Source organism: Cucumis melo, chromosome 2, assembly GCF_025177605.1.
Source record: "Cucumis melo cultivar AY chromosome 2, USDA_Cmelo_AY_1.0, whole genome shotgun sequence".
NCBI lineage: Eukaryota > Viridiplantae > Streptophyta > Magnoliopsida > Cucurbitales > Cucurbitaceae > Cucumis > Cucumis melo.
In genome coordinates, this window is record NC_066858.1 from 13,059,459 (window position 1) to 13,072,109 (window position 12,651).

At 30.4% G+C, this 12,651-nt stretch overlaps 1 protein-coding gene across 2 annotated transcripts; it reads left to right on the plus strand.

The window, feature by feature from the left end:
* Positions 1-1,419: 1,419 nt before the first annotated feature.
* Positions 1,420-8,088, plus strand: LOC103487298 (low-specificity L-threonine aldolase 1-like). Of its 2 annotated transcripts, XM_017044335.2 has the most exons (10): positions 1,420-1,541; positions 3,337-3,814; positions 4,794-4,905; positions 5,096-5,146; positions 5,967-6,038; positions 6,236-6,368; positions 6,483-6,541; positions 6,621-6,721; positions 7,725-7,791; positions 7,890-8,088. In XM_017044335.2, exons 2-10 carry the CDS (start codon positions 3,369-3,371, stop codon positions 7,929-7,931), a joined length of 1,083 nt encoding a protein of 360 aa, XP_016899824.2. In that variant the 5' UTR covers positions 1,420-1,541; positions 3,337-3,368; the 3' UTR covers positions 7,932-8,088. The 2 variants fall into 2 exon arrangements, with proteins under 2 accessions (XP_016899824.2, XP_050937494.1); XM_051081537.1 differs by lacking the exon at positions 1,420-1,541 and having other exon boundaries at positions 3,294-3,814.
* The last annotated feature ends 4,563 nt before the right edge of the window (positions 8,089-12,651 follow it).

Genomic DNA, 12,651 nt, shown 5'->3' on the forward strand with positions numbered 1-12,651 from the left:
ATTTTTTGAAGCTAATTCATCTTTCTCATATTTGAGATCAATATCAAAATCGTCTAAATATCATTTTTACATGATCTAAACGATCGTTTACAATTGTAACCACGGTCGTCTATCTAGCTTTGTCAACACGATTGTTTACCATGGTCAACACAATCATTTAAATTTGAAGTCGTCTTTTAAAATAATCTAAACAATCGTGTTGACATGATTTAAATGATCTCTTACCATAGTTAACACGATCGTTTAAATTTGAAACATTTTTCTCATCGCTTAAAATGATCTAAACGATCATGTAGACATGATCTAAACAATCATTTTACCATAGTTAACACGATCTTTTAGCATGGTCAACACGGTCGTTAGATTTGAAGTTTTTAACGATTATTTACATTAGACTACACGATCGCTTACCATAATCTACATGATGATTTTTCATGATCAACACGAACGTTTGTCATAGTCAACACAATCGTTTATTATGATCAACATGATCGTTTAAATTTGAAGACTTTTTTCAATCGTTAAAAAAAAAACTACACGATCGTGTATCATGAACTAAATGATAGTAGATAATTCGTTTAGGCTATAGTACATGATCGTTTAGAAGAAGACCACTCGCGCGTGCGTGTAACCAATTAATCAGATGTTGTGACTAGATCATTTTTATATTTTTCATTGTGGGTCTGTGAACCTGTGAGCTTTTTTTCTTTTTTTAGAAATATTCTATACATTGAACAAATTTTACCAGGTTGTTTTATTTTTTAAAAAGCCCCTATAGAAAAAATAAAATTAGATATACTCGAAAAGATATAAAAATGATATTTTAACCAAAAATATTTTCATAAAAAAAGAAGGTATAGACTTGAAAGAAGCAGAGAACACAATAATATCAAAGTAATAATGAATTATGATAACTTGGACTACTAAATTGTAAAGGAAGAAAAATTCAAATTGTCATGTGAAGCAGCCAGGAAAGTTGGACAAACTTTTGTCATATTATAATACAAAATGACAACCAAGTTCTAAGCCCCCAAGAGTGTACATAAAGGGAAACCTTTCAAATGTTTTTGGATTCAAACTATTTACCAAGTATATTATCCCCTCTCATTTTCTCTATAGGTAAGTTATAACACTTCTAATTTTCTTTTATCTCTTTCTTTTTAAAATTTAAAAATAGCATATAAATGGTAATATCGTTTCGTCTCAACTTTCATTTTGATTTTATTAGGGGGCTTAATATTTAGCTTTATTCGAGATTAAGTTCTGCATATGTATATATCTCATTTTCATGTGTTTAAATTGATCAATAAAGCTGTTTTTGTTTTTGATTTGTAGAATTTTGCTACTATTGTCATAAAGTTTAAAATTGAAAAGCCGATACGAGTAAAGCTTATATTTTTGTTGTTTAATTATGCGTAGCAGTTAAAGTACTTCCAATATTGAATGACCCACGCCAATTGAAGTGGCAAAGTTTGGCCATTGCTTTACTTTTGATTCAGATATATTGCAACTTGCAACTCTTTGAGTTATCCATTTATAAAGTAAGTATTATCATTTACGTACCTTTTCTTTTCTAAATTTAATTTATAGGTGCAACATTATATTTAGTGATAGGTTTTCTTTTCTCTATTTTTTGCCGGAAATTTTTCTTTTTTTCTTTTTTAAAAAAATGTCTTTAAATTTTTGGGGGAAGTTGGTTTCTTTGGGAATATTTGAACAGTGTGATGTTTTATTTATTTATTTATTTTTCTTATTTTCAATTCCTTTTAGAAACACAAGTCACTTTTTAGTTCGGTTCGTTTTGAAAATAGTAAATACAAAAGGTTCGAAGTGTATTTGGAGTTCTAAGGTTTCAAAGACAAATTCTAAAAGTAGTTCAAATCGAAAGTAAAAATATACCATTTATTTTCCTTTTTTTATATATATAACATGTATGATAGTTGGGATATTGATTTTAGAAAAAGAGATTTCGTTACAATTAATTTCTTAAAATTGATTTTTAAACAATTACATTTATAATATGTTTAGTATCAACTCTTCAAACTGATTTTTATATATTTAAAATTGATTTTTAATCATTATAGATTGCTCCGAAAATTAATTTAGAGTTACTTAATTAGTAATTTAATTAAATTACTATTTCGATTTGAGAAACAATTATTTAATTAAATAATTATCGTAAGTACCTATTTCTATTTGTATTGTTGTTAAATTTTTATATACGCAGTTTGTATATAAATATTGAAATATTATCGTTATCTATTCTTTTATATATTTTTTAGAGTTGAATGAACTAAAACTTTTTATATTTATAAATATTTTCAATAGTTTTGTGACTTAAAAAGTATTTTTAAACCGTAATTATCTCAATTTTACGTGTCTTAAATTTATTACATACCAGAGTTTTTTAAAATTTTATGTTTCCTCATTTCTTGTTTCTAAGAAAGTTTCAAAATTAATATTTTCAAATTGTTGAAATAATATGCTTGATATTTTTTCCTTATAAAGTGGATAATAAATACTAAAAAGGTAAAATAATAGTTATGAAAATTTTATTTCATAAAATATTTTTTTTTCATCTATAACATGAATTTTTTTTTTTTTAATTTCAATCTTTTGAAGTATAAGAAACAAACAAGGGTTACCAAAGTTTTTTTCCAATAAAAAAAGGACAAAGATAAAATAGCAAAATGCAATTATCAAACGAAAAAATTTGATTTTCATAAGAAATAGAAAACAGATTAACCATAAATGAAAATATATTAGTTCCTTATATTTTTTATGGTTTTTAAAATAAAAATAAAAAAGTTATTTGAAATATTTTGAAATATATATAAGAAAAAGAATCAAATATTTACAAAAATATAGTAAAATCTATAGTAATATATACATACATGCTAATAGTTTTTGACACTTTTATCAATGCCTATCAATATTATTAATAGAGACAGAAAAGTTGTTTATCATTAATAAATTTTAATTTTTAATTTTTTTTAATATTTTCAACACAACTTTTTAAAACTATACCATCTTTTTTTAAAAGGTAAAAAAATGCATAAGAAAAAAATTAAAAAATAATAAATATAGCATACTAATTTTAAATTATCATTTTGGTAGTAAATTTTCGTTTCTGAAATTTAATTTTGTGACAATTGAATAATAAGGGAAGCAAATCCAAATTGGTATTAAACAAATATTTTTTTACATACAAATGGAAGAAACAAACAGTAACTACCAAACAACTTTTTGTTCTTTTGTGAAAAGAAAATATAAATATACATATATATATATATATTTGAGCGAAAATAAATTATCCGACTCTTTTTCTTCCTCAAGGATTGATTACTGCAATAGCATAATTGATTAAGATGGTGAGTAATAGAAAGATTGATCTACGTTCTGACACGGTGACAAAACCGACCGAGACAATGCGAGCTGCAATGGCGATGGCCGAGGTAGACGATGATGTGTTGGGTAATGACCCAATTGCCCTCGAGTTAGAAGAAGAGATGGCAAAGATAATGGGAAAAGAAGAAGGGTTATTTGTACCATCAGGCACGATGGGGAATCTAATAAGTGTTCTTGTGCATTGTGAAATTAGAGGGAGTGAAGTGATTGTTGGAGATAATTCTCATATTCATATATATGAAAATGGAGGAATTGCAACTATTGGAGGAGTCCATTCAAGAACAGTTAAGAACAAAGATGATGGAACAATGGACATTGATTTGATTGAAGCTGCCATTAGAAATCCAAAGGGACAGCTATTCTTCCCAACAACAAGGCTCATTTGTTTAGAGAATACTCATGCAAAGTAAGTTCCAATTGTACATATACTTAGGCCTTACATTTTATTTTAAATATAATTCACGTACGTCCTTCTTCATATTTATATCCATTTAATTCCTTTTTTCTCACCGTTTCTTAATCATGATTTTCATTTTTTTTTAAATAAAATTATTGGAACAAAAATAAGTTTTCAAAAAGTATTTTGTTTAGTTTTTAAAGGAGGATTTCCATCTTGAAAACAACAGCAAAAATCTCATAACAAAATAAATATAAACAAAAATAATATATAATATATATGTATAATATGTATATATGTATGTATATGTATATATTTTTGTTTAGAGTCGTAAAGTTTTTAATAATCTCATAGATTCATGCTTAAATCATTTTATTTAATTTATCTTTAAATTAACATAACATTCTATCCCATGATTTTTTCGTACACATTGAAGACATTTTAATCATGGGCATCCGTTCATATTATTAATATAGCTTAAGTCACTTATGTGCGATTATTTTAAAAAGAAAAAAAAAGTGATTTATATATGTAGTGGATAAGTATCACCCTAAGGATAAAGATATATAACTTTTAGAACTGGACATTTAAAATTTGTCTTGAATTTTTTATGAAATTAAAAAGAGATAATGATAAAAAGAGAAAGAGGTTGTTTTAAAAAAATAATAATAAAAAACAAACTATTTATACTTGAGGCCAAAAAGAAAAACTATTAAAAGGTTAGCCCAACTACACTTAATTTTGCTATAAATGGCACATATTTTACATATTTTACCATTTTTGACCATTTTTGAAAAGAAAAATAAATGTATGAACTGAGAAGAGAGTTTTGAAACATAGAACTTTCAATTATTAATTGAGATGGTGACATAAAGTATCATTCTACGAAAGAAGAGTTGTTTTCTTTTTCTTCTTTCTTTACAAATGAAAGGAAAAGATGATTTGTGGTAATTTAATATTAAGTGTTGTTTTGTTTTGAATTTTATAGTAGCGGTGGAAGATGCCTTTGTGTAGAATATATTGACAAAGTTGGGGAGTTAGCTAAGAAACATGATTTGAAACTTCACATCGACGGAGCCCGTATTTTCAATGCCTCCGTGGTTAGTACTTAGTACTCTTAACTTCACTAATTTCCACAAAAACCCTACTGTCCCTATATAATACATTCTAATTTATTACTTTCAACTTTTTACAATTTTGTTTCAGTTTTTAGACACATTTTTCTTTAGCATAGAAGAGTAATCATCAAATAAAATGAGTTTCATATATTCACAAAAGTTTTCTTTCTAGGCTACGGGTGTTTCAGTTGATCGATTGGTACAAGTTGCTGACTCAGTATCGGTAGGTCTATCTCATATTGTGTTTTATTTTCCCAACTTAATTAAATGCTAAAATAGAGTGGTTTAGTTATATTGGCAAAAGAAAATATAACTATTTTATTTTTGGTGTCGTATCTCTTCATGATTAACTTCCTTCCTGTCTAATTCTTTTGATAACCCCTTCTCCTTTAACTAAGTATATTGCTCTCCTTTCTTGTTCTCACACTCTCACTAAATGTGTTATTGATCTTTTTCTTATTCTCTCGATTAATGTCTCATTTATGCTCTTCCTCTCACTATTTTCCTCGTACGATCTCTCTTTATTTCAAATAATAAAAGTTTTTCTTTTGTTATTTTATTTATTAACTACTGTGTTCTTATTAAAATTTTCTGGTCGGTAAATATATAGTTGTTATATTCGTCGGAAATTTTGAAAATTTTATGAATTTGAAAACTTTATAATGTATATTGTCCGCATCAATCAAACAAAAGGGATAATAACATATAAAGTAGCATGTGAATTCAAAACAGGAAATAAGATTTTATAAGATTCAAAAAGTTTGTTGTGCTCTTCATAGATATATGTCATAATAGTCGAAAACATTTACATTGAAGATGGCTATCTTACTCAGCCCTTGATCTCCATCTCGCTCTCTAATTCCATTACGCTAACAACCCTTTGATTTTTGCTAATTTGTCTTCTAACTTTCCAACTTTTTACCCATGATTTTCTAATTAAGACCACTCAAATTTGACCACACTTAATCCACATATTCTATACGTAAAAAACTTATTAAAACATCCTTTTATACAATGTGTCTCTCTTTGATGTTTGGACTTAGGTATGCTTGTCAAAAGGTCTAGGCGCACCGGTTGGTTCCGTTATTGTTGGTTCCAAAAGCTTTATTTCTAAGGTAATTAAACATTTTAACTTTTCCATATTGATATTAATTTTTCTAAACTTTTCTAAGAATTTTAACCATATGAGAATACAGTTATTGGAAATTCTACTGGAGTCAGAATTGAAAGTTTTATATAGTGTAATTTATGGTAAATTGTCCAAAGAGGAAATTGAGACCAGAATTTAACTTTTTATATCTACGGAGATCAGGCTAGAAGGGTTAGAAAAACATTGGGTGGAGGAATGAGGCAAATTGGCATCCTTTGTGCAGCTGGACTTGTAGCTCTTAAAGAGAATGTTCAAAAACTTGAAGCTGATCATCACAAAGCCAAGCAACTAGCTAGTAATTAACATCAATTCTTCACTATATAATTTATAATTAATAATATCTATATATTCAATTATTTTTCTTTTATATTTTTGTTCTCTCTTATTTATTTGTGAGAATATAATTTAGGTGGATTGTGCCAAATTAAAGGAATAAAGGTGGATCTAAAATCAGTTGAGACAAATATTGTGAGTATCCATCTTTATTCCAAAAATACATTATAGAATTAATTTGTTTTTAATGATTTTACTTTTATTCTATGAGTAGATATTTTTTGAAATTGAAGAGGACTCCCAAATCTCAGCAAAGTTATTGTGTAAAAGCATGGAGGAGCATGGAATTCTTTTGATGCAAGAAAGCTTATCAAGGTCTATTCTAAAACCTCAATAACGTTATTTTTAATCTTAAAAGGAAATAATATCTGTATGCATTTTAGAAGAAACAAACAATACTTTATTTTACTTTTCATCAAACAAGAAACAAGCATGAGTGTTCCATCGTCTGCATCCTTCCAATCTCTACACATTATAAATATTTTAATAAAAAATATAATTATTTCATATATATTTGTATTTAAGAAAATAAATACTATAAATAATGATTTTGGCAGAAAAATGTGCAATTTTTTTATTAAAAGAAGTGTCATTAAAAATATCTAAAGATCTTATTTTTCTACGTTTTAGTAGTCAGGTACGTTTAAGCTAGTGCATGAATAAAAAAATGACTTTAAAAGAAAACTAAAAAAAACAAAGAAAAATGTATACAAATGTCGTTTTTATTGCTTTTTTTAGAATAGGTGTACGTGGTTATTAACGTTTTAAATTATGCATTTTAGTTTCATGAATTGGTTTAAAAAACACTAATACAACCATTAAATTTCGACGACTAAATTATATATTAATTTTTTTTCCTCCACTCTATTCCCTTCTCTATTATTTTTCTTCTTCGATTCCACCTTTCCATCTTTCACCTCTCTTTCTCTCTTTAATTCTTCTATGGAATTAATATTTCCTTCCGTTAAGTTGTGGCCATTATTGTTATGAATTAGTTACGTTTTAACTGATTTTCCAAAGAGAAATACACTCAACTCCACAGCTACCACAAGCTGCTAGCTGCTAGCTGCTAAAACCACCAGATTCGTCCATATCAGTAAAGTGAATTTTATCAAACACCATGTGTTCATCTTTCATACACTTTAATCAACTTATTGTTCACTTCCACATGATCTCTACCAAACTTTGTCCCCTTCAACACTCCATCCGGCATCCACCCTTTATGTGCATATTAAACTATATGGTAGTATATTAAATTTCTGTGTATATATAAATATTTTGGTATTTTTTTAAAATAAAAATTTATATTATTTTGCAGGATTAGAATCGTTCTTCATCATCAGATATCAACAAGTGATGTGGAGTACACTTTGAAGTGCATGAAGGTGATGATGAATAATAATATTAATCCCAATTTGTTCCTTTAAACTTGATTATTTATTATAATCTCTCAAATACCCTCTCCATTTTGGCCCTTTTGCAGCAATTTCTCTGTGGGGTTCCAGCACTTCAAAATGGCAACTAATTAGTAATCACAACTCAAGTTTAGTGTCGAACAGGACCGGATTTATTAAGGAGCCAGCGAATTACGTGCCCCCTCACATTATCGACTTTTGTATTTTAATATTAATTTTGAAGTACCAGACTATAATATATATTAAACAATACTTTATTTTTTCAAATTTTTTTTGGTGTAGTGGCTATGATCTCATTTTGTAACCTCTAAATTAGAGGTTTGAATCCTACGAATTGCAATCATTTTTATTAATTAATTTTTATTCCAAATATCAATATTTTTGTTTTCCAAATATCAAATTTATTTCCAAAGTTTAATAAAGGTGAGTTTCATGGCTTGAAAGCACTTATTTTGAAAGAAAATGAATGTGCTTTTACATTCATTGTTTTGCTCATCAACTTCAATTAGCTCTTGTAAATTCCGCAAAAAATCATGTGAAAATTGTCGGTAATTTTTCTATTGCTACAAATGTAGTGAATGTTATTGGAGCATCAACGAAACGTCGAGATATTCTACAAGAGAAACATAGCATGAAAATTTTTGAAGCTTTAAATAATGGTGAAATATCAAGTGGACGAGGATTAAATCAAGAGATAATGATTAAAAGACCAGGAGATACTTGATGGGGATCACATTACAACACTTTAACGAGTTTAGTTACAATGTTCTCTTCAGTAGTTGATGTGTTTGAGACAATTGTGGACAGTAGATCAAATTTAGAACAAAAATATGAAGCACAGATTCTAATGATTTCAATCTTGTCATTTGACTTTGTTTTCAATATGCATCTCATGAAAAATATATTGGGAATCACAAATGACTTGTCTCAAGTCTTACAAAGAAAAGATCAGGATATTGTGAATACAATGAATTTAGTCAACATTTGTAAAGGTAGACTGCAAGTAATGAGAGAATCTGGTTGGGATTCATTATTGGAAAGAGTTTCTTATTTCTGCAAAAGTCATGATATTGAAGTTCTTAAAATAAATGCTATGTTTTTAGTTCGAGGACGAAAAAGTCAAAAATCTCAACCAATTACAAATTTGCATCATTATCGTGTTGAAGTTTTCTATACTGTCATTGATATACAATTTCAAGAGTTGAATAATCGTTTTACTGAATCAAGTACTGAATTGCTTCTCTATATGGCTTGTTTGAATCTGAGTAATTCTGTAACGACCCAACTTTCCGGATTAAGTTGAGGTCACTACTCAGTACTAAGACTCGACCATAAAACACACAAACCCATAAAGGACCGGTTACGATTCATTAAAAATGTTTAGAAATATTACAAAAGCAGTTTCAGGCCCTATTTTAAATCACAATCACGAGAGTTTCAAATACAATACTCAAATCATCCAACACAAAATCATAAAACCAAATATTCTAAACATGACTCGATCCAACAAGAGAAAATAACGAATAACAAAATACATCAGCGGAAGCATAAAGAAAACCAGACGCGTCCATATGGACTTCACGCATCCTTCTTGCCCCTCGTTGGTCTGCCCCTCGCTGTACCCTTACCTGAAAAGTTAAAGAGGAAAAATGGTGAGTATAAGATATACCCAGTAAGGGACCCACTACTGGGCCCGTTAGGGAACAACAGTTAACATCCTATTCAGGGGTACCCTACGTAAACAGTCTAGTGGTTCCGTAGAACGCACACATCAGTCCCGTGATCCCGAAGGATGCACGTATCAGTCTAGTGATCCCGAAGGATACACCTATCAGTCTAGTGATCCTAAGGGATGCACATATCAGTCTAGTGATCCCGAAGGATGCACATATCAGTCTAGTGATCCCGAAGGATGCACGTATCAGTCTAGTGATCCCGAAGGATACACCTATTCGTAAGGTACACTACCCCATAGATAAAGCTAACCGTTACCCCTCAGTCCATACTAAACTGTCTACAACAGTCATACTCCGACAACAGTCATATTACAAATTTGCCATAGGCTTCGCCAGTCAGATAGTATAGATCTAAACAACTACATCCTCAGTTGCTATAAGCGTTTCTAATTCACACACCATTGTGATATTCTTTAGATCCAGTCAACTAGTCAAATCAGAATCGGACTCACAATCCTTTCAAGACAAAACTCCATGATCAATATCCAGACAATAGACTACCACATACCTAACCTTAAGATTTTGAAGTCCATCGACATCCAATTCCAGTCAATAACGTAGCCCATTAACCTAACTACAATATACAGAACCTCCGGACATCGGTGTCTATCCGTAAACAACTCCTTACACCCGATGGCACACTAGCTACCACTAGCAGTCACATTACCTTTACATCAGACAAGAGCATGACAGTGATACTTAAAAGTCAAACATACATCCATTTATTCAGTACAGTTACTAACGTGTAATCCCCTATGGATTACTACGTTTCCAGCCTCGATCCGAGGTCCAGTAGTAGAAAATCCCTTACCTGAAACTTGGTTGTGTCCCTCGATCGAGTCCACGCTCAACGGATCCACCTAAACGAAAACACAAGGGTTTTAAACGATGATACTAGCAGAAGTCATTTTTTCTTTAAATGGTCCTAAGCAACATCCGTTGACTTATCCGAGAAAAGAAAAGTTATCTCCAAATAAGCCTGCCGCGGAACCCGAGAACTTGAACGTCAACTCCTTAATACCTTCAAGGGACGAAAGGTAGGACCAAGTCTTATTCCAATATTCAAACTCGAATCGGTTGGAGCAACATTAGGAAATTCATCAAAATAGTCCTTACTGAAGACTCAACGTGACCAGAAGTAGAGGAAGGAAAGCTTAGGTGACTCAGCTCGGCTCGGCTTACCCTCGGCTCGGCTCGGCTCACTCGCGGCTCATGGCTCAACTCGGCTCGCGGCTTGGCTAGCGGCTCGGCTCAACTCGGCTTGCGACTCGGCTCAACTCGGCTTGCGGCTCGGCCTGGAAGCGGGTTCTCGGGTCGGGTCAGCTTGAAACTGGGGCAACCACGAGCGACGATCTTCGGGCGTTCGACGACGAGGACGCTTCGCGGCTTGGTGAAGTTCGACAACCGGCTCTGCTTCAACGCGGCGGAGGGCGACTGGGCGTCGGCGGACACGGTCGGACGAAGGACGCACGGCGGCGTCCGGGTGCATGAGACCGAGAGGGAGATCGGAGATGGATGGGCTGCAACGAACGAGCGGTGGAGCTGCAAAGTTGCCGACAATGGAGACGGAGACAGAAGTGGAGACGCGAACGGAGGGGAAAAAGAAAACGGACGGCGACGACGTGAAGACGAGGATGAAGAAGGCGAAGAGGAAGATGTCGGGGGGGGGGCGGCGGACGCGTGCACGGCTAGGGTTCTTTAAAAAAAATTATTATATATATATATATATATATATATATATATATTAAATATTAATAATAATAATAATAAGATTAATATTAAATAATGATAATAATAATAAATAATAATAATAATAAGAAGAAGAAGAATAAGAATAATAATAATAAGAATAATAATATTAATATTAATATTAAATAATAAATTATAATAATAATAAATAATAATAATAATAATAATAATAATAATAATAATAATAATAATATAATTATTATTATATCAATTTACAAAACATTAAATTTAAAGAAATTCGTATCCCTAAATTTTTTTTTCTACCCTCTTCGAAGGAAATCGAGAATTTACACCAACATTTTAAATTTTCGAAAAATCACACAAAATGATAAAATTTACCTCGAAAATTCGGGGCGTTACAAATTCATTTGTTGCTTTTGATAGACAAAAACTTAGTCGATTTGCTCAGTTTTATCCAAGGGACTTTTCATCTATTAAACTCTCTATGCTTGAAGATCAACTTCAAAATTACATTATTGATATGTGTTCAGAGTTTGTTGAACTAAAAAACATTGGTGATCTTGCAGTGAAAATGGTCGTTACAAAAAGAGATAAGGTCTACCCATTAGTTTATCGGTTGCTCATATTGGCGTTGATTTTACCGGTTGCAACGACTACTGTAGAGAGAACATTTTCTGCTATGAATACTGTGAAGACTCGACTGCGCAATTGAATGGGAGATCAATGGATGAATGATTGTCTTATAGCTTATATTGAGAAAGATTTATTGGATAAATTAGATAATAAACTTATCACGGATCGATTTCTAAACATGAAACTCGTAAAGGACAATTGTAATACGTATTAAATTAATTAATCTTTGAAGCTATTAATATTTTTTGTTACATTTTTAATGTGTTTACTATATAGTGTCCCTATACAAAATTTTTGGATACGCCACTAGTGTCAAATTTACCTTCCTTTTATGCAACAACAATGTTGCTTTTTTGAATCTAATTCATACCTAAATCATTTCTTAGTGCAATAAACTTAGACATATTTCCAAATCTTATTTATTTTGTAATTCAAAAAGATTTTTGGTCAAAAAAATATCAAAGTAGAATTTAAAAGTGAGTACTGGAAAAGGCTTTAAATGAAGGAAATTAAGGTAGGATTAGATGGTAAGAAAAGGGGAAATATATAATAATTAGGTAAAAGACTCGTGCAAAGCATGTGAAGGAAATTTCTCTATATACATTTTAGAAGGAAAATAATTATTATTGAATGTAATACTGTTTATTCATTTTAAATAGTAATATTTGATCTTATTTACAAAGTAACGAAGGAAATAATATTTAGCATTGTTTATCCTTCGTTTTAAATATTGGTTAGTTGAGCATTTCTG